Genomic DNA, 26,533 nt, shown 5'->3' with positions numbered 1-26,533 from the left:
ACGGAGCCTCCATTGTAAATTTGAACCAATTCCTGTCAATATGGGCCTGTATAAGTTAAGACTGACTGTAGGGTATCTTAAAACATCTTCTGGGACAGGCGTAAGGGAGTCTGAACCTCAAACTTAATCATAGAAGCACTCACTGTGATCGATAAATATTTTCCAATCCAAGTGCGAAATGCAGAAATGCTGAGTCTCAGCCGAAGTATTTCTCTTGCCACTGTGGATGGGGATGCAATGGCTAAGTGCTCACAGGATGCCATTTAAAAACAAGTCCAAAATCTCTCATACCATAAAATCAAAATGTTCAATGATCAACGGCAGGTCACTGATTTTGGAATGTTGAAAAGTATACAGCTAGGCAAGACTGCAGTCCAACTAGCTAATCCCAAAACGAATGCATTGGCCGAGATTTTGGTTTAGTGCCCTTAGTGAAAACATAAACCCGTTTTTGTATGTACTCATCAAGGTAAGGTTTGTTGGTGCTGAGCAATTGGCACTTCTAGGCAACTGGTACCAGAATCAAGCAATCCCAAGTCAGGTGTAGCCAGATACTGAATAAAACTGCCTCGGTGCTGTACTGTGCCTCAACCCAGCCTCAGAATCATATCCCTACTGGCATTTCATTCTGTTTCCCACAAGAACCATCCACATACCCGAGTGACGCTGATAATTGGTGGCAAATTTCGAGTGGATCAGAAAGATCTCAAGATTGGATTGAGATTGTCCACATTCGTTGTACCTTTCCAAACAGGGGAACGTTTCATTACATCGGTCTGATTTGGGCTTGAAACCACATCCCAGGGGTGAAAGGCAAGTGACTAACCCCTTGTGCCACACAGTTTCCACAGGGATGATAGCATAATGGTAATGTTACTGGACTAGTAATCCAGAGGACTGGGCAAATATCCTGGCGACAGAGTTCAAATCCTAGCATGGTAGTTGGGTGAATTTAAACTCAATTAATTAATAAATCTGGAATTAAAATCCTAGTCTCATCAATAATAATCATGAAACTAGCGGATAGTTCACCAAAACCTACCAGAAGAGGAAATCTGCCATCCTTACCTGGTCTGGGCTACATGTGACTCCAGACCCATACCAATGTGGTTGACTTTTGACACCCCTCTAAAATGGCTCGCTGCCACCTCCTCAAGGGCAATTAGGGATGGGCAATAAATGCTGGCCTTGCCAGCGACGCCCACATCCTGTGAACAAATTTAAGAAAAACAAAATGACCACATTCTTTTGGAGTGTTTACCACTTCACTGCAAATACCAATTCACCGAGTCGCAAAATACTGTGAGATCCAGCACTTAATAACTTCTCGAGCTGGAACTTTAACATGAAGCCTTTGGGGAGAAGTTTCTATCTCTTTTCTCCACTCCTCCTTGGACTAGATCCTTGGCAGGTCCCAGTGCCCTGGGGAATTGTAAACTGCTCATTCCTACATCGAGTCCTGGAGAGGGCAGAGCTAAACCATGTCCTGTTTGCTCAGTTTCCACCTTCCAGCAAAGGTCTGGGTACATTTTAAATGAATTACTGCTTCTATTAATAATGGGTCAAGAAGTTTCATACAAATATGTTAAAAGGTTTATCCGGTATTATTCAAATTGTGGGAGCAGAATTCCTGGCTGTTTTCCCCCTCCCTTTTCCAAGGATATTGAAGTTAATTTCAGCATTCGAGAACAGCTGGGATTTGAACAGATCCTTCCAATCTTTACGGGCTTGCTTCCACTAAAGCAGGGAGTTGGAATGAGGTGAGATTAAGCCCACTTAAACCCCGCCTATTTTAATAATATGACTAATTCCGTTAAGACTGAACGTTTTAAAGATTTAAACGCCAAATATTTTGTTTTGCTCTGACCCAATGATGTTTAAAGGAGGGATTACAACCCAGCCGGTATTTTCTGTGTTAGTTGTCGCTCTGGGGTGAAACTGTCCTTTACACAATGAACTTGGGTTAATGGTATGGTCTTTATTCCCTGACCTTGCAACATAATCGCAAGATCTGCAAGATCAGATTTGTTCAAATGTCTACGCCACTGATGAACCAATGTAATGCCTTGGAGCCATTTGTTTAGTTAAGTTTGCTGTTTACGGGAGATGGTAAATGATTTAAAGCACCGTCTTCCATCAGTCCTGCTGTGCAATGTTCTGTGGAAATGGGCCAGGAGAGGAAGGAAGGAGACATTGCTGGTTCGAGTGAAGAAGCAGTGAAAGGTCCTATTTAAAAGTGAGCACCCTACTACAAACTGGGAAGACTCACCAGACGTGACAGGAAGAGTACAAGAAACTCTTGAACCGTCAAAAACATCTAAGGGTAAGCACTGAAGATTAATCTGAATTCCTGAGGGCAGATATGGACATGATGGGATGTAGCAGTTGCAGATGAGATTCATTTAAATATCTGAATGCATAACCACAGTTAATAGTGACTGAAGCAGTAGCATCCCCAAACAGATTCTGGCAATGCCACACATGGAGATGACCAGTTGAGTTTGCTCATCGTGCATTTTCGGTCAGTGTGCACTAATGGTCCCCTTGCGGGAGAAGGCAGCATTTGTGTTGTGTGGCCATTGACCAGTCACTGCTGCTTCACAGATTTGTGGAAGCCATTGCAGACAATAAGCACAGGATGATCTCAGCAGAGTAGCAGCACCAGAGGATGTGGCCAAGCTCTGTACCATTAAGTTGAATATCGTCAAGAAATGCTCCATTAAACTGGACGCATGGTGACCCCCACCACTGAAGATGTTATCACTGACCATACTGCAATAATATTGATTACACAATTTTAGACTCATACTGTGGCATCTTCCTTCACAGAAGTAACAGATTCCAGTGAAGGTGATGTCAGTGCCCCACCACATGAACCTGGCATCAGCCCTGAAATACACATTCTGGCAGAAAACCTCAATACAAAAAGATTGGTTTAGCAAGGAGCACGAGCCTAGCAAAGGTTTGTTGGTGCTGGGTGAGATCCAACATGTTGATTGATCCTGCTGCATCACTGCGGGATTCAGGCATCCTGTGTTCAGTTTTCACAGCGTGGAGTGTGGGGAAAGCCAATCGCTTGTCTTTGCAATCGCTACTACGTTGTTCTACCACTTAGCATTGTCCTGCTATATTAGACCTCAGGGATGTCTTGTGTGGACAGCATTCTGCCATTGACCATTGGGCAGTCATAGTGGTATCAGCTGTGGAGCATGTATGATAGCAATGGTGTAAGAATAGCCCATGTGCAATCCTGTAATGCTGCAGGGAAGCCACAGCTCTTGCCATGTTGCTGCTGGGTATCCCAGCTGAAGATTCTGTACATGGTTCAATTGTGAAGTAGGAAATTTGTGATTGGTTTAATGCAGCTGTCCCCGCAGATGATGCTTGTGAATGAACAGAAGAACCAGGTGACTCTTTAGTTGAGGGTCACGGTGCCTTTTAATTGCCACATGTGGTGCAGTGCAGATGCAGGAATGTGCTTAAGGATCCTGTTTTTTCAGACTGCGGTACGTCATCCTCCTCGTGAAGATTTAGCAATCCCGCTCAGCGCAATTGATGAAGCGAATTACTCGGGGTCAGACACTTGCCCCCTGAATCAGTAGGTTGTGGGGTTGAAGCTCCACTCTAGGAAATGAGCACATAATACATGTTGACGCTTCACTGCTGTACTGAGGGAGTGCTTGTGTTGTTAGAGGTGCTGTTTTACACATGAGATGTTAAGCTCAGGCCCTATCTGCCTGTTCAGCTGGACATTAAACAATGCACAGCACATGTTCAAAGAAGAGGTGGGCATTTCCCCTGGTGTCCTGGCCAAAAATCATTCTATACCATTCCAGTGATCTCATTACTGTTTGTGAGATCTTGCTGTGCACATACTGGCTGCTGCATTTATCTACAAAACAGCAGTGACTGTGCTTCAAAAGTAATTCATCATCTGTGAAGCACTTCGGGGCATCCTGTGAATGTGAAGTCATGCTTCCGCCCCAGTGCTTCATATCAAAGTATATTGTGTCTTTAATAAAATGTGCCCTAACATGTAGACCAGAAATCCTAATTTAAGAGTCACTGCTTTCTCATGGTGTCTGATACTGCAGGGCGATGGGTTGCCTGAGAACTGCTCGGAGTGATTGTGAACTAGCACAATTGTCAACTCGGGTCGTCAATCAGACTGTGGCCATCCAGGAATTTAGTGCAGGCTGCTTAATCTTTAACGTTGGTAGAAATTTGACTGAGTTAACAAAAACCTTCATGAGCCCTTGCCCCATTTTCTTTGATATTGTGTCAACCTCTTGAATGATGTTCAGTGACTTAGTGAACACCATTTAACTACATCTCTTGTTGGCGTGAGTCGAGGTAGGGCATCTCTCATCAATTATTCCCTGCACTTAATAAACCCTACATAATAACAGGATCTTTGGCCTTGTCTAATGGGACTCAGAGAGCTGGCAAATAGAACAGCACCCCATCTTTCGATTAGGGACTTTGCAATCTTCTGGAATCAACTTTGAGTTCAACAACTTCAGACCATGATCTCTGTCACCCCATTTTGTTTCTGTTTCCTTTTTCCATGTGCCATGCAGTCTTAATTTTGTTTTTTCCTAATTTTGCTTTCGGACACAGCTGTTCATTATTCGACCATTCACACCCACTTTGGACAAATCTTTTGTTTCTTTAGTACAACCATTACCACTAAATTTACCTTTTGTACTGTGAAATCTTTTGTCATTCAATCTCCTCTGCCCTCTACCCTATCCTGTTAACTCTGTTTCTTTCCCCACAGATGCTGCCGGACCTGCTGAGTACTTTCAGCATTTTCTTTTATTTATAACTACCTCATACCTGATAATTATTGCTACACTGGTAGCCCCTGGATCAATTAACAGAGGTGCGAATCAGTCAGGATGATGAGATGGATTCCATTCTCTATGATGTATGTTTTTTTTCTTTTTTATTCATTCACTGGATGTGGGCTTTGCTGGCTGGGCCAGCATTCATTGCCCATCCCTAGTTGTCCTTGAGAAGGTGGTGGTGAGCTGCCTTCTTAAACCACTGCAGTCCCTATGGTATAGGGTACACCCACAGTGCTGTTAGGAAGGGAGTTCCAGGATTTTGACCCAGCGACAGTGAAGGAACAGCGATATATTTCCAAGTCAGGATGGTGAGTGACTTGGGCGGGGTGGGGGGTGTGGGGGGAGACTTCCAGGTGGTGGTGTTCCCATCTATCTGCTGCCCTTGTCCTTCTAGATGGTAGTGGTCGTGGGTTTGGAAGGTGCTGTTGAAGGAGCCTTGGTGAATTCCTGCAGTGCATCTTGTAGATGGTACACACTGCTGCTACTGTGCGTCAGTGGTGGAGGGGGTGAATGTTTGTGGATGGGGTGCCAATCAAGCGGGCTGCTTTTTCCTAGATGGTGTCAAGCTTCTTGAGTGTTGTGGGAGCTGCACTCATCCAGGCACGTGGGCAGTATTCCATCACACTCCTGACTTGTGCCTTGTAGATGGTGGACAGGCTTTGGGGGAGGTCAGGAGGTGAGTACTCGTAGCATGGTTTCCAGCCTCTGACCTGCTCTTGTAGCCACAGTATTTATATGGCTAGTCCAGTTCAGTTTCTGGTCAATGGTAACCCCCAGGATGTTGATAATGTGGGATTCAGCTATGGTAATGCCACTGAACACCAAGGGACGATGGTTGGATTCTCTCTTGTTGGAGATGATCATTGCCTGACACTTGTGTGGTGCGAATGTCACTTGCCACTTGTCAGCCCAAGCCTGGATATTGTCCAGGTCTTGCTGCATTTGAACATGGACTGCTTCAGTATCTGTGGAGTTGAGAACGATGCTGAACATTGTGCAATCATCAACGAACATCCCCATTTCTGACCTTATGGTGGAAGGAAGGTCATTGATGAAGCGGCTGAAGACGGTTGGGCCGAGGACACTACACTGAGGAACTACTGCAGTGCTGTCCTGGAGCTGAGATGACTGACCTCCAACAACCACAACCATTTTTCTTTGTGCTAAGTATGACTCCAACCAGTAGAGAGTTTTACCCTGATTCCCATTGACTCCAGTTTTGCTTGGGCTCCTTGATGCCACACTCTGTCAAATGCTGCCATGATGTCAAGGGCAGTCACTCTCACCTCACCTCAGGAGTTTAGCTCTTTTGCCTACGTTTGAACCAAGGCTGTAATGAGGTCAGGAGCTGAGTGGCCCTGACGGAACCCAAACTGGGGATCAGTGAGCAGGTTATTGCTAAGCAAGTTCCGCTTGATAGCACTGTTGATTACCCCCTTCCATTACTTTACTGACGATTGAGAGTAGACTGGTGGGGCAGTAATTGGCCAGGTTGGATTTGTCCTGTTTCTTGTGTACAGGACATACCTGGGCAATTTTCCACATAGCTGGATAGATGCCAGTGTTGTAGCTGTACTGAAACAGCTTGGCTAGGGGTGTGGCAAGTTCTGGAGCACAAGTCTTCAGTACTATTGCTGGAATATTAATATAAGACTGACGTTGACCTGGAATCCAGTGGGTTCATGGTGCCAGGGAACTGATTGCCCCAGGTTGGCAACCTCATTTCAAGCAACCACGGGAAGGCTGTTAAGGGGGAATATTAAGTGGTATCCTGATAGAGGGCAGTCTGGGACACAGCAGAGTGAGTTTTATATTGCCATGCTATCCTTGAGCACAGAGTCTTTGGCTCTGATACTGGGTTCACAGTTTCTTCACGAGTGTTTTCCTTTTAAGGGTGTGAAGCTGACTGACTGTTGTAATCGCAGTTCGCTGGATTTTCAAAATAACAGAGCAAGTCCCCAGGAGGGAGTTAAGTTAGAAACTTAACTATCACAACATATAGAGCAATTCAAACACACTTTGCATGTTTACAATAATGCCAGCAGAAATAAAATTGAGCAGTTTCAAATGAAACCTTCTCCCATTATCAGCTTTTTGTCAAGCTTGTGGTATAAACAGAATGGGCAGTGAGAAGCTGCTCTCTGTACAATTTGCTGCACCCACAAGTAGGGCTTACACGCGACTTGCAGTTATTGTGAGCTCTTGTCAATTTGGCTCAGAGCTAACACTCGGGCACTGAGCCAGGAAGCATTGGGTTCAAGGACCAAACATATTATCTAGGCTGTCACTCCAGTGCAGTACTGCAGGAGTGTTGCACTGTCTGATGTGCTACCCTTTGAATACAATATTAAATAGAAGTTTCATCTGCCCTCTTGTATGGATATAAAAGATTGTACAGTGTTATTTGAAGATGAGCAGGGGAGAGTTCTCCTGATGTCCTGGTCGGTATTTATTCCTCAATCAACATCACTGAAACAGGTCGTTATCTCATTGCTGTTTGTGGAATCTTGCCGTGCTCACGCATTTCCCTACATTAACTTCACGTCAAAAACAATTCATTGGCTGTCAAGCATTATGGTATATTCTGGGGATGTGAAAGGTGATATATTAATGTAGATTATTTTGTTTTATGGAATAAATACTGTACTCGGTGGCTTTTCTGCAAGTACAGTGATTTCCTGTCAGTCGATTGAAGGGCTTTGGCCTATTCACTGTCTTTTTGTCCAGGTCACCATTCCAACAAGTGTCTTAGTTAAGCTCTATTCTTATAAATGCTGCAACATAAAGTGATGGGATACCGATTTATGCTGGTGATCTGTGCACTGAGAGTTCCCTATCTCAGTCTTGTCACCACGGATGATTATCAAGTGGAGATCTGGCAGTGTCCATAGGAACCAGGAGCAATAGCCTCCGGGGTCAGCCATTCCGCTGAAGCTTTAGCTCCTGTAGTTTTACTAAGAGCCCATTCACTTGAAATGAGCCCTGTTGTGTTATATTGCCTTACTGGATATATGCTGGAGGGCGTTGGTAGCAGAGTAATCTGTGGTGAGTTCCAGCTCTCTGGATGCGCCTGACTGAGGCAGGCCCTGATTGGGGTTTGGAGACATGTGGTGAAGAAAATTTGCCAAGCATCCCAGGTGAAGTGGCATGGGGTTGTGACACATAGAGCCCCCATCCACACCCCATGTTACTGCTGTAAAGGAACAATGACACAGGGAGCATCCATATACATTTGAACTTTACACAGGTGGGGCCTGTAATGTGAGTAAGGGAGCCTGGACAACCTCTACTTCATAAGGGGCTTCCCGATTGGGAGAGATTTACAGTATCTCCAATCTTATTTCGCAGAAAAATGGAACTTATATATAAAAGAAACAGAAGACATCAATATTCTAAGGGAATGTGTGCAGATCCTGTTCAACAGCAGATATGGTGAGTCACTGCTTCCTGGTACTGCTTGAGTTAAGTATGCATTCCATAAAATGCTTCTAATGCACGCTGACTGAAAGTAATGGCAATGGGGCCAATAAAACAGCCATTGCAACTTCATGTGGATGTCAGGCTGTTGAATGTTGCTTGGGACTCTCAGTAATTTTGCGTTGTTTTGTTTCTGGTCTGTTTGAGAACAGTGCTATTTAAAGCCATGATACATGTCGTCTACGGGGAAAGCTTGAGCTGCGTCTGGTGAATCCCAAGTCACAATTTTGCCATTTTCATGTGCGGTCTTGTGTTTTTTTCAGGCACGGCAGGTGCTATGATCTGAGTTTATACAGCTGCCTGTAACTGTGCCAGGATTGTGCTGTCAATTTAAATCAGATCCTATTCATCCCAATGAAGGGAATGGAAACACAAAATAAGACTGAGGAATGATACGTTCTGGAAGGAGTGGGCCTGCATTTTTTACCCATACTTCTTATAAAACCTTTTAAACAAGGGCATAAATGAACATGGTCCACTCTGTGCATTTGATAAATAGCCTATTCAACTCCCGGTACACCAGAAATATTCCAAACTGTATACATAGTTGCATAAGTTTTTTTTGAGAAGGTATTTAAAAAGATCATTCTCACCGACATCTTAAGGACAGGTAGATCACCTTGGTGCAAGGTGAACAGTGGAACACGGACAACATATGCGTGTAACTGTCTTCAAATTTGCATACTTTGGCTTTGAAAAAATATAATTAGGAAGATATTCAATCTAAATTATCATGGATTCCCATGAATATTTTTTTGCCCCTGCATTTAATCAGCCCAGCTGCAGAATCGCAGCAGATTGGTTATATCAGACCAACTCTCACAGTCAGCTTGCTTTAAAATAGTTCCTGGATAATTTTAACTAGCTCCTTCCCCAGTGGGTCTATTAAAGACCGATATAAAAGCATCAACCTTTAGGCTTTGGTGAGCGGAGGCGCTGGAGTTTATTAAGTCTGGTTATGAGTACTGTAAGCATGTTGATGAATGAGAGAGAGCCCGTACCCAATTCCCAAACCAATGATGTTATTCGTTTCCGACAGTGCGTTATTTTGTCAATAGCTGTACACATGTGAGGTCCCTTTCCTGTTTCCCATTCACTCTTTTTAGTAGCTAACTATGTCAGGTGAGGTGCCTGCACAGAAGTACTCATCATTACAGTGTTTAGTGAATATAGCATTGTCCTGCGTTCAAATTATTGAATTATAAAAGCATTGTTTAATTCTATTAACAGAATAGGGAGTTTATAAGATATTATTTTCAGAGGTGGCAGGTGCCTATCTTGTGGAGATAGATATGTATTTAGCCACCTTTGGACATAACATAATAAGGAAATAAATATGAGGGAGAGAGAGAAAAAATTGTGACTGTATATCTACTCAAATGTCACATGAATTGAAAGAAATTGACCCATACTTGTACACTTGCTATTCCTCAAAAAAATTCTCATTCACAAAATATGGGAAAACAGTTGAATGTCTGGGGAAATGAGATAGAGTAGAGCACATCTTAATCAAATTTGGATACCCCTATAATTCAGCTTAAATTTCTGCTTTGAACAATCTTGCCCAGAGAGGCTGAAAGAATCTTGGGAGGGCTGTTCCTTTGAGGTCTGGGGTTAAGGTACATTATTGGACCAGGGTAAAGGGAGTTGTACTCTGCATTAATATGTGTTGTGCCTAACCTGGGAGCACTGACCCAGTATCTGAGTGCACAAAGTTCCATTTCCACAGCAGTGATACCCCTTAATTTCATGGATTCAAATTGAGCAATAGTTTAAAATGTTTGCATTCCTCCGACAGCAACACTTCAAAATGTCCAGCTTTGTTGGAGAAGCAAGTTTTTAAAAAAAACTGAGCCATTGACCTGGAGCTTGCAATTTTAAACTTACACATGCCCTCTGATTGACCTCAGCAGTTTATGTGCAGCTGCAATTACCTAGGATGTGTTCAGTTGGAGCAGTGGCCTTAAAGGGATCAGTCGAATTTACCAGCCAAATGTCAGGGGAGATCCAACAGCAACTTTGGAACAGTTCTGTTTTGCAGAACTTACGTTCTTTATTTGCTGTTTCATTAATTCTCCCTCTCCCTCTTCCCCCACCCCCAACCCACACCACCCAATTGAGATTAGAGCCACTTATTAAGCTGTATCTTGGAGAGGTGTGGGAAAATGATGAAATACATTCAATGTCTCAAACTTGCAATGAGGTACATTTTACAAAATGTCAGAGTCTATTTGGTGATTGTTGCAGAGTTTCCCCAGTGCCACCAAGACAAATGTCACCCACTGCCTCCAATGCGGCTAGCATTCAAATCACACCATCTCGTCGACAGCAGTTTTTAATTGTGTCTATATACCTTTGTGATTTCTTCACTAAATATAGTTCCTGACCAGAACAAATACAGGTTTTAAAATGATGAAAGGTTGTGATAGAGTAGGCACAAAGTGAGTGGTTTCCACATGTGGGGAAGAGCATAACTTTGGCCATCAACATTAGATAAGTCACTAAGAAATCCAATTGGAATCCGGAAGAAACTTCTTTACCCAGAGGGTGCTGAGAATCTGGAACTCGCTGCCACAGGCAGTAGTTGAGGTGAATTATATAGATACGTTTAAGGGGAGGCGCGATCAGCCATATGAGAGAGAGGGGAATAGAGGGTTATCCTAATAGAGTCAGATGAGGAAAGGTTATGAGGAACGAGGCTTGAGTGGGGCATAAACACCAACATGGACTAGGTGGACCGAATGGCCTGTTTCTGTGCCCAAGCACTGCTCAGAAAGCCGAGAAATGTTAACATATTTTAAACTGGTGTCATCTGTGTTCTTTGTAGCTGAGGCCTTGGGTTTGGATCATATGGTTCCTGTTCCATACAGGAAGATTGCTTGCGACCCAGAGGCGGTGGAAATAATAGGGATTCCAGAAGGAATTCCCTTCAAGCGACCTTGTACCTACGGAGTTCCCAAATTGAAAAGGATCTTGGAAGCAAGGCATAAAGTCCGCTTTGTTATTAAAAGGTAAGCTGGGTTCAGAAGGTGTTGTGGGTCCCAGAGCCTCCTAGGGATTTGTACTGTAGGGGATTCCAGTAATGGTGGATAGACCTTCATAATCCTAATCCAAGGCCTTTTTAAATTTCTTCCTATAAGACTATGGTTCTATTAAAAAATGTACAATCGGAATCTTGTTTTTCTAAATGCCGAAGGCAGCTTGTCTTGCTTTTGTAACAATGCATTGGCGCTAGCAGCCTGGTGATACTTTGAGCAATGTCCATGTATGATCCTAGACAGTGAGTGTCAGCAAGCTGTTGAACTGCGGATGGCATCATGGTCAAGTCTACTCCAGCATCCATGTATTGTTCTCCAGCAGAGGCTACTGGATAAGGATTGGGAGCTGGAATCTTGGCTGATTTTTCTCTTCTGGGCCAGCACTGGTGTCAATTATATTGCCCAACTTGATGCCCAGGCTGAGATAAAGTAATTCCGGAAAGGTCGTGGGGTCATTTTAACCGAACTTATTGGATAGGATACCCATGGGATTGGGTGCAACGTTGGTTTTATGTCCTGACAAATATTGCTGAGCGTTGGCTCCAATGAGTGAAATGTAAAACCACAAAATCTCATCAATTTGCCAGTGGGTGGATTTGGTTAAAATTAGCCCCCCCAAACCTGGGGCCTTCTGGCTTTTATAACTCAGTTCTGCGCTGGGTGGTACCTTTGCTTATGAGGCCATTGGGAGAGCTTGTTAGAATTGTGAAATTATATTCCAGTCATGTTTCAGATTCACTAGCTTCTTTTGAACATTATCCTAAAATATTGTGTAGACTCAATGACACGTTCCATCTTGTACAAATCATAATCGATGCTTTGGAATTGCTGCCTTTTTCAATATATGTTTTTCACTCTCTACACACCAGACTCCAATCCTGGGTCCAGGCTGTTATCAATTCTGCTCTGTAACTGACCACAAGGAGGCACTCAAGAGCAACCACACCACTCGCCACCCCCCCACCACACCCCTCCCCCCCAACCCTGTGAGGAGGCAGCAAGCCTCAGCTCATTACTGTCCTACAAAAGTACAACTTGCATTGAGAATTTACAGAAAGGCAGCATTCCAGCACCTATGTTAACCCTGCTGCTCAGTGGTTCTATGTGCTGGGGCACAGAGTAGTCTGAGCCGAGACGACTGACTTTCAATGTGCCTTTGCTGCTAATAGAGGGAGTTGGACAAACATGTAGTGTTTTTGTCAATATAGTTTTGGTTTGGTGGCTGCCCCTTTAAATCCGTCACAGCTATTTAAAAGCCAACTGCTGTTTAAATTCATGTATAGAAATAATCTCCGTACAGTGTGAGAAAATTTATTGGTTGCAGGCGTTGGAGGAATAATTCAGACTTAAAGAATGCATTGAGAATAATTTGAACTGCAGTTGTTCTTTTTAAGCTGCTTATGTGGGGCAGGATTTTCCCTAACATTGGGGGTAAATGCGGCTCTATGTGGGAAACAGCCGCCTGACAATAATTTTCCCTGAATTGACCAATAGGAGGCCCTCCAGCACTGAAGGTGCAGCAGCTTGCAGTTCATGTAAGAGAGAAAGAGAGAGAGAGGGCGCCTCCATTTTGAGGCCACCATTGTGGAGGGTGGGCTCTGGCTACAGTTAGCGCTAGGCAGGCAGGCAGGGAGGGCCTTAAAGGCTGCCTGGAGTTTTGGGCCCCACATTCTGCCACCAGGTGGCCACCGATATCTGGAGGGGTCCAGAGGCCAACTGGAAAATTCCAGCCTGCCTCTGACAATAGGCCTTTTATGGTCTTAAGCCACCTGTTAATTGACTACCTGCTACTTGTGGTCGGGTAACCTTCCTGCCTACAATCCCATCTCTGGGAAAGTGACCTAAAAGGGGATGGAGCCGGCAAACAATTGCAACAGCAAGCAGCATGAATTTTCACACTTGCTCCATTGGGGCCTAAAAATGCCACCCATGGTGACTGGATTAAGATACTGCCACCAAACTTGTTCTAGGCAGGCAAAACTAGAACACTTTTGTCACAGGATACCCAGACTATGTAAACCTATCTAGGAGATAGCTGCTTTTCCTCGATGTTGAGGGCAGGAGCTCTTGGAATATTCAAGTACGTTTTACAAAATGTAAATATTGGGAAGGGGGATTGAAATAGAATTTGATATAGAATTGTCTGATTTATAGTCTCACACCCATGTATTATAAGCAGTTCTTTCCAGATGAAGAGTATCTCATATAGAGAATCTGAGTCACCAGCCAATTGACCTTGTCCTTGTGTTACAGTGAGTGGGGTGGGGAAATTCAGGACATGAGTGACACTAAAGGAAATTAAGGGAAGAAGTTTTGCATTTCCACTAGTTGCTGGGTTTCTGGCTGCCGGGTAAGCAGGGATTGTAACGTGGTCTCTCTGACCTGCTCACATCCGATTCTGTTGTTTTTAAGCTGGATAATAAGATCTGGAAACGTGTGTTAACCATGTTCTCACGTGGCCTCTTTGTTCCATGTTATTGGCCAGCTGCTGATCTTAATAAAGTTTCAGTTTCTGAAGCAGAAGGCTTATGCTGATTGAAATGCTTATTCCTTTTGAAAAAAAGCCAAATTTACCTTTTTTTTGTCTCCATTTCCTGCAGGATGTTTGATGAGCGAGTTCTGACAGGTAAGCTAAAGTTGAATGGTAGACAAACACACGCTCCTGGTAAAGTCAGGCAGGGCTTGGTGGGTGTTCTATTTTCTGTTAAGACCCTGAACTATGCTGTTAAGATGAACGTCATCGAAGCTCTCGTCTCAACTTCTGTTCAGTGGCCACTTTCGATAGGTGGATTTGATGGGACTCCCATATTAGTGCTAAAGTTACCAGTTAAGCTCCTGCTGAATGAATTATAGGTGGATGTGTGTGTGTCATTCTTGGACATCCTCCTTCAGTCAGCCAGTAGGGTGGCCTAGACCATTTCCTCTCTTAGTGGATGATTGGTCAAATGGCAGTCACACTTGCTGACCTGGATCTCTATGTGGCCCAGTCATATTCTTGCCCAAGCAGGTCGAACTCAGAACTGCCCAAGCAATGTGCATTGCAAAGTCGTCATGACAAGCTCCTTGGACACTTAAATTGGTGACCTCCAGACTGTGACAACAGCAAAAACAAAATCATTGCTTTTACTTCAGACAATTGTGTAGCATTAGTCTAGGAAAGAGAGCATCTTATCTCATATCAATCTAGAAAATGAATAATGTGGTGCTTGTCAGCTATGAAGTAAAGAAAGACACCACCAGCTGCACCTACCCCACCGACCCCGCCACGTCCCATAACTGCTGAGCTGGCCTTTTTACTCCAGGTGAAGGAACATAACTAAGCAGTGTGTTTAATTTCATTCCACAAGCCTGCGGGCAGCACAGCCACCCACAAAAAGGCAGGTGCTCTTCTTGCTCCCTCTGTGTTAGCTATTATCCTTCAAGGTTGGGGCTGTGGTAAGGAGAGGGGGTGGGGGGAGGGGGTGGGCTTGTGGAGGGGAGCGATGAGAAGCCCTGAGCCTTACAATGAATAGACAGCACAGTCTGACTCGGCACAGTTTATAACATTTTTTAATCTTCAATCTACCGCGCCATTGTTTTCACATTCTGTAATTTGATCATTCTTTGCAAAGAGAGGTTTTCAAATACGATGCATGTTTACCTCAAAACATAATCTGACTTGAGGCATTTTCAGCCATGTTAACATTTTCAAGAATAGTTACAAATTCAATCAGAGCCTTCGAAAGGATGAATTACTTAGAGAACAAAATTGCAGGCATAGGGTAAAAGAGCAGGAAGTGAGGCTATCTGGAATGCTCTTCAAAAGAGCCAGTGCAAACTCAAAGGGCCAGATGGCCACCTCCTGTGCTGTACTATTCTATGATTTTATGATACTGGGGTTTCCATTTTTTCCTCTCGACAGCGCAACCTTCCAAATAGGAATGAGACGATGAGGCAAATTTAATTTTGCTGCCCAAATGATAATCTCGCTTAAGCTAGAGATGATACATGCCACGCACCCCCCACCCCCACCGCAGCTGCATCCACCCACGCTAAAATTAGTTTGGGAAGAGAGCAGAGTGATTATAAATTATTTATTAAAAAAACATTAGAAATGGAATAATGCCAGAGAGAGCTGGTAATGTTATTCTGACATTTAAAAGTAAGGTAGAACAACTCCATGAAACTATAATAATAATAAAAACAAAAAGCTAAAAGCTATTGCGGATGCTGGAAATCCAAAACAAAAACAGAATTACCTGGAAAAACTCAGCAGGTCTGGCAGCATCGGTGGAGAAGAAAAGAGCTGACGTTTCGAGTCCTCATGACCCTTCAACAGAACTGAAGTATAGTTAGGAGAGAGGTGAAATATAAGCTGGTTTAAGGTGGGGGGCGGGGGGAGAGAAGTTGAAGGGGGCGGTGGTTGTGGGGACAAGCAAGTAGTGATAGGAGCAGATAATCAAAAGATGTCACAGACAAAAGGATCAAAGAGGTGTTGAAGGTGGTGATATTATCTAAGAAAAGTGCTAATTAAGAATGGATGGCAGGATACTCAAGGTACAGCTCTAGTGGGGGTGGGGTGGAGAGACTAACAAGGTATTAGTTGTAGATTTAAAAATAATGGAAATAGGTGGGAAAAGGTAATGGAACACCTCTTTGATCCTTTTGTCTGTGACATCTTTTGATTATCTGCTCCTATCACTGCTTGCTTGTCCCCACAACCACCGCCCCCCTCAACTTCTCTCTCCCCCCGCCCCCCACCTTAAACCAGCTTATATTTCACCTCTCTCCTAACTATACTTCAGTTCTGTTGAAGGGTCATGAGGACTCGAAACGTCAGCTCTTTTTTTCTCCACCGATGCTGCCAGACCTGCTGAGTTTTTCCAGGTTATTCTGTTTTTGTCCAGGAAACTATAGCTAGGGTAGCTTAACATCACTGGTAGGAAAGATAAGGGAATCTTTATTCAAAAATGTAACAGAAAAACATCTAGGAATCAAAAAATAATTAAGAGCAGTCAACAAGGATTTCAAAGGGGAAGGTTATACTTGACACAACTTACTGAGTTATTTTAAGATTTTACATAGATAGCAGATAAGGGTAATGCACTCGATGTAAAATACTTAGATTTTCAACATTCCCTTTGTAAGGTACATCATAGTAGAATCATGATTAAGGTCTGAGCACGTGGATCCAGGGGACCAATATCAAAATGGACAGAAACCTGGTTACCAAACTGAGAATAGGGGTTAAAGATATGTGCTCAGACTGATGGAAGATGGGAAGTGATGTTCCACAGGGATTAGTGCTGGTCATAATTTACATAAACAGTTCATACTCCAGTGTTGGAAGTATAATTTCGATATATGATGGATGATGCCAAATTTTGGTTGTTGTTAATACTGAGGAAGATTGCAGCAAAATACAAGAAGATGAACTTGCAGATTGGGCATGCTATTGACAAATGCATTTCAATGCAGATAAGTGTGAGATGGTGCATTTTGGTTGGAGGAATAAGGAGGCTACATACTGAAATAGGAGTCTAAATTTGGTAGAGGAACAAAGGGATCTAGGGTGTACAGATTCACAATCATTTAAAAATAGCAACAAGGGTTAACAATGGCGAAAGCAAACAAAGCGCTGGGCTTATTTCCAGTAGGACAGAGTTCAAAAAGAAAGAAGTTGTTTTAAGCTTGTATAGAGCCCAGGTCAGAACACAATTGGTGCATGTTTTTGGTCTCCATATTATAAGAAGGATACGGAGTTAACTAGGGCGCTGCAAAGAAGATTTACAAGGATAATACACAAACTGAGAGGATTTAATTAGTTTTTTATTTAGTTATATTTAATCAAATTTATTTAATTTATCATTTTTAAATTAAATTAATTTTAATTTTTTTATTCTTTCACAGGATGTGGGTGTCGCTGGCTAGGCCAGCATTTATCACCCCTTCTCAAGGGCAATTAGGAATGGGCAATAAATGCTGGCATAGCCAGCGACACCCACATCCCATGAAAGAATGAAAAAAAGGAACAAATGAACAGATTGGGTCTCTCTTCTCTAAAAAAGAGAAGGCTAAGAGGTTACCAGGCAAAAGTCACTAAAATTATGAAAGAGTTCAATAAAGTGGATATAGAAAAGATTCTTCCATTTGCGGTAGAAGAGATGGTAAATCTAAAATGAAAGCAAAACACTGCAGATGCTGGAAATCTGAAATAAAAACAGGAAGTGCTGGAAAAGCTCATCAGGTCTGGCAGCATCTGTGGCGAGAAACCGAGTTAAGGTTGAGTCCAATATGACTGTTCTAAAGAAGAGTCATATTAAACTCGAAACAACTCAGCTGGTTTGGCAGCATCTGTGGAGAGAGAAACAGAGTTAATGTTTCGAGCTTAATATGATTCTTCTTCAGAACAGTCATATTGGACTCAACCTTAACTCGGTTTCTCTCCACAGATGCTGCCACACCTGATGAGTTTTTCCAGCACTTTCTGTTTTTCTAAATTTTTGATGGTGAATCCAAGACAGAGACTAATAAATCCAAAAAGGAAATTCAGGAGAAGGACTTTTATTCAGCGAATGATGAGAATGTGGTACTTGCTACTATAAGGTGTAATTGAGACAAATTGTGTAGATGTATTTAAGGGAAAGTTAGAAATGAGGGAGAAAGGAATAGAGATTTATGCCTACATAATGAGATGATGAACGATGGAAGGAGGCATGTACGCAATGTCCCAGACCTCAACACCATCCCCGGGTACATACTGTTCTACCAGCTAGAAAGAGTGAACAAAGGAGCACAGTGGTGTACAGGTGGAAGGGAGTGACTTTGGGAATTCTCAACATTGACCCAAGACCCCACGAAGTTTCATGAAATCAGATCAAACATGGGCAAGGAAACCTCCTGCTGGTTAGCATCGACCACCATCCCCGACCACACTGCCCCTCCCCCACCTCAGCTGATGAAACAGCACTCCTCCATGTTGAATATCACTTAAAGGAAGCACCAAGGATGGCAAGGTAAAGAAAGTACTGTGGGTGGGGGCTTCAAAGTCCATCACCAAGAGTTGCTCAGCAGCATTATTACTGACCAAGTTGTCCGAGTCCTGAAGGATATATCTGCCAGACTCGTTTTGTGGCAGGTGGTGAAAGAACCAACACAAGGGAAAAACCTGCTTGATCTCTCCCTCACCAATCCACTTGCCACAGGTCCAGCTGACTCCATGGCCATTTTGATAGGAGTGACCACCACAAAATCCCATCTTAGCATTGAGGGCATGTTCCATCATGCTGTGTACTAAATGGAATAGATTCTGAACAGATCTAGCAGCTCAAAAATGGGCATCCATGAGGCGCTGTGGGCCATCAGCAGCAGCAGAATTGTACTCAACCACAATCTGTAACCTCATGGCTCGGCGTATCCCCCACACTACCATTACTGTCAAGCCAGGATACCAACCCTGGTTCAATGAGAATGTAGAAGAGCATACCAGGAGCAGCCCCAGGCATACCTAAAAATGAGGTGTCAACCTGGTGAAACCTACAATACTGGATGCATGAATGCTAAACAGCGGAAGCAGCATGCGATAGAGCTAAGTGATTGCACAACCAATGAATCAGACCATAGCTTTGCAGTCCTGCAGATGTAATGAATGGTGGTGGACAATTAAGCAATCTACTGGAGGAGGAGGGTCCACAAGTATCCCCATCCTTATGTGATGGGCTCCCCCATCAGTGAGTGTAAAAGACAAGGCTGAATCATTTATGACCATCTTCAGCCAGAAGTGCTAAGTGGATGAACCACCTTGGCCTCCTCCCAAGGACCCCAGCATCACGGATGACAACCTTCAGCAAATTCAATTAATTCCATGTCGAAACAGCAAACTCTACGAGCCCTGACAACATCTCGCCAGTAGCACTGAAGACCTGTGCTCCTAGCCAAACTGTTCCAGTTCGGCTATAATACCGACTTCTACCTGACAAAGCGAAAGATTGTCCAGGTATGTCTTGTCCACAAAACATGGAAGAAATCCAATCTGGCCAATTACCAGCCCATCAGTCTACACTCGATCATCGGAAAAGTGATAGAAGAGGTCATCGACAGTGCTATCAAGCAGCACATACTCAGCAATAACCTGCTCACTGATTCTCGGTTTGGGTTCCGCCAGGGCCATTTGGCTCCAGACCCTAAGACAGCTTTGGTCCAAATATGGACAAAAGGGCTAAATTCCAGGGGTTGGGAGATAATGGCTGCCCTTAACATCAAGGCAGCATTTGACTGAGTGTGGCATCAAGGAGCCCCAGTAGAATTGAAGTCAATGGGATTCAAGAGGAAAACCTTCCAATGGCTGGAATCATACCTAGCACAACAGAAGATAGCCTTGGAGGCCAATCATCTCAAGCCCAGGACATTGCTTCAGGAGTTCCTCAGGGTAGTGTCCTCAGCCCAATCATCTTCAGCTGCTTCATCAATGACTTTCCCTCCATCATAAGGTCAGAGTGGGAATGTTCATTCATGATTGCACAATGTTAGTGTTAATTCTATATGGATCAATTGGGTGTATTCAGGTGGTAGATATTAACTGGGAAATCAGCAGCACTTCTAATATATAGGAACAGACTGAAAGAGGGGTATTTCTAGCAGTGTGAAATATGCAACATCTATCTCTCTAAATAAAAGCTTCTAAGTGAATATAGACTAGGCTTCATTGTTCTATCCTTCACATCCTGGTGATCCAAGTTTTGACATTCAATTCCATTCACAACTCCTCAAACAAACGAAGCAGTCCATGCCCACAGGCAGCAAAACCTGGACAGCATTCAGCCTTGGGCTGGTAAGTGGGAAGTAACATTTGCAACACACAAGTGCCAGGCAATGACTGGCTCCATCAAGAGAGAGTCTAACCATCTCCCCTTGATGTTCAATGGCATTACCATCACTGAATCCCCCGCAATCAACATCCTGGGGGTCATCATTGACCAGAAACTGAACTGGACCAGCCATATAAACACTGGTTACAAGGGCAGGTCAGAGGCTGGGAATTCTCTGGCAAGTAACTCAACTCCTCACTCCCCAAAGCCTGTCCACCAGATACGAGGCACAGTCAGGAATGTGATGGAATACTCTACGATTGCCTGGATGAGTGCAGCTCCAACAACACTCAAGAAGCTCATCCAAGACAAAGCAGCCCATCTGATTGGCATGTCATTCTTCATCATAAACTTTCACTCCCTCCACCACCACCACACAATAGCAGCAGTGTGTACCATCTACAAGATGCACTGCAGCAACTCATCAAGGCTCCTTTTACAGCACCTTCCAAACCCATGACCTGTACCACCAAGGAGGACAAGGGCAGCAGATACATGGGAACATCACCACCCGCACATTTCCCCCCAAGTCACTCACCATCCTGACTTGAAACTATATCGCCGTTCCTTCACTGTCAAAATCCTGGAACTCTCTCTCTAACAGCACTGTGGGTGTACCTGCACCACATGGACTGCAGTGGTTCAAGAAGCAGCTCACCACCTTCTCAAGGGCAATTAGGGCTGGGGAACAAATGCTGGCCCAGCCAGCGAAGTCTACATCCCATGAATGAATTAAAGAAAAGTATGGATCAGTTGGGCCAAATGGCCTGTTTTCAGTGCTATAAATTTTATGATTTTGGGAGCCACACAAGTCTTCCGTTTGTTTCTGTTTGGATCCTAGCGGATAGCTAGAAATGCTCCTGCTACATGCAAGAGTTCATTGTTTAGAAGTAGAAATTTGCAAAGACAGTATCTCTTCTGAAACATGACCGAGTTTGTGCATTTTGTTTGAGTGGCCACTGAGTGCAGATGTCATGGATGAACATTCAGAAACATGGAGCCCAAGAACCATATCCCACCAGTGTTAAAGTCAGTAAATTGGGCAATAACAAAGGTGACTTCTCAATCCCACACTGATAGTGGGGAGCCATATTCACAAGGAGCTTGGCTTGGAGTTGAATCAGCAACTCTTCAAATGTACCAAGGGTGAGCACAGCCCTTCTCTGGCTGTTCAGCATAATGGGATTCCCTCAAATTTGTGTACGTATTAAATTTGTGTGTATATTAGTTGTCCTGTTTGAGTTTTTTTCTGTCCCCTGTTTTCTTCCTCCCTCTCCTGCAGTGCAGACTTTTGGGTGGTGACCCAGTAGCTCCTGTAGGCAGGAAGGTCACTGACTGTGGAAGGGGTCACAGCAAAGCCCAGTCCCTTCCATGTCCGTTCTTCACATATATATATGTTCCCTGCGAGCTGTGCTGGATAGCATTCAGACTCGGGAACCCTGGCCTTTTCCCTCTGCTCAGACTCAGAGCATCAAGTCCACTGTTTTCACCACATACACAGGTTGCCAATCAGAATCTCTACTCATCTAATACTATTGGCTCAAAATGACATCATTTTGCTTTAAGTTAAAAATGTCAATACATTGTAAATCAATCCTCTCTCCTCCCTGCCCACCCATTTTAGTGCTGTGTAAATGTGCTGTGGCCTTGTTTAATGACCCAATTACACTCAATGTTTTTTTTAATTTTTATACTTATGTGCAACCTCTGCAGAAGGGCCTTGTTATGATTGGTCCTTTGAACCACAGCAGTCCTTTGGTGAGAAAACACTCTCCTATTTACATCATTCAATTCTTTTGTGTTATTTTAAGCCTCAAAATCAAGCAATTCTCACAAGGGCAGCTTAAGAAAGTGAACCTTCTGTTTGTTATAGGGACCAAATACATACGGGAAGGTTCCAAGCCAGATAGCCAGTCCCCTGTGGATGAAGAGCCCCACAGAACAACAACGCTAGACGTGGCCCCCAAGAACCACATCTGCAGGTAGGAAATGGCTAACTTATCAGCATTTAATGTTTTATCTCTTTAAAAAGAGATAGAACTTGCATTTATGTAGCAACCTCAGGATGCCCAAAGCACTTTACTGTTATTGAGGTACTCTTTGAAACGTAGTCAATGCTATAATGTGGGAAAAGTCGTGGTTAATTTGCATACATCAAGGTTCCACAAGCAGCATTGAGACCATTTGTTTTTCATGACGTTGGGTTGAGCGATCAGTGCTGGGCAGGATAGCATTCCCAGAACTCTCCTCATCTTTGAATAGGATTGTGGGCTCTTTTTCATTCACCTGAGAGGGCAGGCAGAGCATCGGTTTGATGTTTCACCCAAAAGCTGGCACCTCTGACAATACAGCACTTCCTCAGAACTGCACTGAAATGTCAGCCTTGGTTTTAAGTTCAAGCCTCTGGAGTGGGACTTGAATTCACATTCTCCTGACTCAGCGTACTACCAGAGCCATGGCTGATACGTACTAAATCGTTTCATCATATAATTGACATCCCATCATAGATGACCCTTTCCTCTCAGCATTCGTTAACGTGAGATTGATCGCCATTGTAATTGCCCCAATATTTATAAGATTTTCTTCAGCCGCCCTCATTACTGACTCATTTAATGCACATCAATTTGCTTCACACTCAAGCTACCAATGTAATTAGGATAACTAAGGAAACAGGCTGATTAGAGACCAAAGAGATAACTTGTGTTTGGAGGCGGAAGATGTGGACATGGTTTTTCATGAATACTTTGCATCTGTCTACACAAAAGAGGGAAACAATGCAGGCATTGAAGTTAAGAATGAGGAGTGTGAAATATTGGATGGGAGAAAAAAAAAACAAAGGAGTTTAGCACCTTTTGAAAGTGGGTAAATTTGCCAGGCCTGGAAGAAATAAATCCAGGCTGCTAAGAGAAACAAGGGTGGAAATAGCAGAGGTCCTGACCATTGTTTCCAATCCTCCCTGACTACAGGCACAATGCTGTTAATGTTATACTGTTGTTTAAAAAGGGAGAACGGGATAGATCGAGTAATTACAGGTCCGTCTGCTGAACCTTGGTGGTGGGCCAAAAATAATTCTGAAGGACAGTATAAACTGTCATTTAGAGAGGCACCAATTAGTAAAGGACAGTCAACATGGATTTATTAAGGGTAGGCCCTGTCTAACTAGCCTGATTGAGGATGTAACAAGGAGAGTCAATCAGGGTAGCATGTTTGATGGACTCTACACGGATTTTAGCAAGGTTTTTGGGAACGTCCCACATGGCAGACCAGCCAGAAAAGTGGGAGCTCATGGAATCCAAGGGCAAATGACAAGCTGGATCCGAAATTGGTTCAATGAAAGCAAAGGATAAAGGGTCCATTGATGTTTTTGTGATTGGAAGGTTGTTTCAATGGGGTTCTGCAGAGCCTGGTGTTAGGTCCCATGCTTTCAGTGATTTAAGCTTAACTGTATGATTAACAAAATTTGTAAATGATGCAAAAATTGGTTGTGTAGTTGATAGTGAGGAAGAAAGCTATAGGAAGTTATCAATTGACTGGTCAGGTGGGCAGAAAAATGGCAAATGGAATTCAATTTGGAGAAATGTGAGGTAATGCACTTGGGAGGACAAACAAGGCAAGGGAATACAAAATAAATGGTAGGATACTGAGAGGTATAGAGGAGCAGAGGGACTTTGGAGTGCATGTCAACAGATCCCTGAAGGTAGCGGGATAGGTAGACAAAGTGGTTAAGAAGACAAACAGGATACTTTCCTTTATTAGCTGAAACATAGAATATAAGACAAGGGAGGTTATACTAGAACTGTATAAAACACTAGTTAGGCTGCAGCTCTTGTACTCTTTACAGTTTTGGTCACCACATTACAGGAAGGATGTGATCAACTGGAGCGTATATACTAAAGAGATTTACGAGGGTGTTGCCAGGAATGGAGAATTTTAACCATGAGGAAAGATTGGACTGATTGAGTTTACTTTCTTTAAAAAGGGAGGAGACTAAATAGAGATTTAATTGAGGAGTATAAAATTGAAGGGCCTAGATCTACTTCACTTAGTAGAGAGGTCAATAGCCAGTGGGCATAGCTAAATTAATTGGTGGGGGGTTGGGGGTTGAGGTGGTGGTTGTGAGGAGTAATTTTTTACACCCAGAGGTTGGGGGAGTGTCTGGAACTCACTGCCTGAGAGCGGGTAGAGGCAGAAACCTCCGATGCATTTAAAAAGTACTTGGATATACATTTGAAATGCTGTAAGCTACAGGGCCCCACAGTAAGAGCTGGCAAGTGGGATTAGAATGAAAAGCTTTTTCGGCTGGCAAAGACACAGTCAGCCATATGGCTTCATTCTGTGTCATAAATTTTGTGTTTCTATTTGCAGATGTAGGAATTATCTCCAATCTTTCATGACAACTCAATTGTTTGAAAAGTGCACTATGAGCTAAGCAAAATTACTTTTATGGACTATTATGGAATTTGTACACATTTGTATGTCTTTTGAATTGGTACAGAAATATTAAGAAGTGCATAGATAATTTTCTACAAAGATGTGAATTACTTCACAGGTGAATGCTAACTCAGGTACAATATGCAAGAAATATAACACCTAAATTTTCAGTATCTGCTCTACATTCGTTAAAAGAGCATTAGACATATCTTTCCTGGCAAGCTCATATCAGAAGATTGGATCTGCCATTCATGTTTAAATGATTATAAAAATGCCTAAATTAGTTCATCTCTGGACTACCTCAGAAAACACAATCCAAATTACATAATGCTTACCCAAGCCAAACTAATCACAGTCATACCTAAAGTGTGATTAACTCCAATCATTAAAGATGAAGTCAAACACAAAGTTGCATTAACCTAACACTACTTTATTTAACAACATCTGGAACTCCATCAATACTACCAGGCAGTTAAACTGTTGAGGGTTCCAGATGTAACTGGATCAAGATCACATCATCATAGCCACAATGGTAGTTTAAGTGAATCACAGTGTCTGCACATGAGCTGTTAAGAAAAAATGTCATTCACAAAGTTATCTCAAGGACCAAGATTATATAAGTACAGCTTATCAAGATTAGGTTTACAGTTATACTGAAAATATCATCAATACATCTCCATAAGCAGGCTGTGACATGGACATAAAATACACCACTCCATCTCTAGCAGTAAGTTGGCTACTATGGCTTTGGTAGTTTTCTCTGGAATACTTGGACTTAATTTCCGGAGACACCTGTGATGACTCATCCTGTCTAGGCATCAGTTTCCTCTCTTCTGTGTTTAACTAATCTGACATGTACATTACTCTCTATATTGTCATGCTGCCCTTTCCTTTTTAAATTCAGGCACTTGACCTGGTAAGTTTGCTTCTGTTCAGTTAAGCATTTAACCTTTCACATTTCACTCTTGAATGAAGAGATCTGCTTCCAAGGTTGTTTTTTTTTACAACTTCCTTTTAATCTTCAAACCTATCCAGAAACCTTCTGATTTGGGTGAGGCAAAGCATGGCTTTAACCACATTATTAACAAGGATGTAGTTAATTAAATTAATGTAATTGATTGATTTAATTAATTTGACAAGAAACGGGGTTGACTCTACCAACAGTTGATCAAGGTTTTTCTTCACACATTAGTCAGTTTAAAATCTGCTTCTTTGGCAGGTCCATTTCATTCTAGCTAATAGATTTAGGTGCTTAACAGTTATTTTGCCAAAGGATTTCTCCACTTTTGGTTAGCAAACTTCAAGGTTACGAGATTTCTGTTTTCCCCAGAATATCTATTGTTTGGCATTCGCTCGTAGTTTTCCTAGAATTATTCATAATACAGCAAGAATGAAGAACCTACATTCCATTACTTATTCATTTGTTCATTCATTCTCAGAATGTGGACATTGCTGGCAACGCCAGAAGTTATTGTTCATCTCTTGCTGCCCTGGGAAGGTTGTGGTGGGCCTTCAGTTTGACTGGGTGTAGGACACTTCAGAAAGGGCATTCAAGATCGGTGTGAACCAGTTGGGCAGAAAATCTGTTAGCTTTGTGTTCATTTTCACTGACGCCAGCTTTTTATTTCCAGATTTATTTTGAAATTGAATTCAGATTCTCCTGATAGCATTTGAGCTCATGTTCCCTGGATTATTAATCAGGAGTCCCTGGATTGCTAGTTCATTAACATGACCACTATCCTACCATAGAGTGTTAACAGTCTTTACCCAAGTTGCCAATCTTCATAAGTGAGCCGAATAGCAAATGTTAGCAGTCTCTTCAGTGGATGTCATCAGAAAGGAGCTCGGTTCTGTCCTCACCGTACACCCACATACATCAGTAGGGGTCATT

At 43.0% G+C, this 26,533-nt stretch overlaps 1 protein-coding gene across 11 annotated transcripts in view; it reads left to right on the top strand.

Annotated features, from left to right (window-relative positions):
* Nucleotides 1-26,533, top strand: part of gtf2ird1 (GTF2I repeat domain containing 1) — a 200,237-nt gene that overhangs the window by 97,362 nt on the left and 76,342 nt on the right. For 6 of the 11 annotated variants that reach the window (XR_013577522.1, XM_078548429.1, XM_078548431.1 and 3 more), the window contains 5 exons: nt 8,199-8,282; nt 11,155-11,338; nt 13,966-13,991; nt 21,925-21,969; nt 22,085-22,193. Coding sequence is in view for 9 of the 11 variants with exons in the window: in XM_078548429.1 (XP_078404555.1) it covers nt 8,199-8,282; nt 11,155-11,338; nt 13,966-13,991; nt 21,925-21,969; nt 22,085-22,193 (448 nt within the window). In the remaining 2 variants the exon portion in view is untranslated. The remainder of the gene's footprint in view (nt 1-8,198; nt 8,283-11,154; nt 11,339-13,965; nt 13,992-21,924; nt 21,970-22,084; nt 22,194-26,533) is intronic. The other 5 variants (XR_013577523.1, XM_078548437.1, XM_078548432.1 and 2 more) reach the window with 1 other exon arrangement.

This window comes from Cetorhinus maximus, chromosome 9 (genome assembly GCF_964194155.1).
Source record: "Cetorhinus maximus chromosome 9, sCetMax3.hap1.1, whole genome shotgun sequence".
Taxonomy (NCBI): domain Eukaryota; kingdom Metazoa; phylum Chordata; class Chondrichthyes; order Lamniformes; family Cetorhinidae; genus Cetorhinus; species Cetorhinus maximus.
Note: the sequence above shows the minus strand (reverse complement) of the source record. Positions and strands in the feature narration are given on the sequence as shown.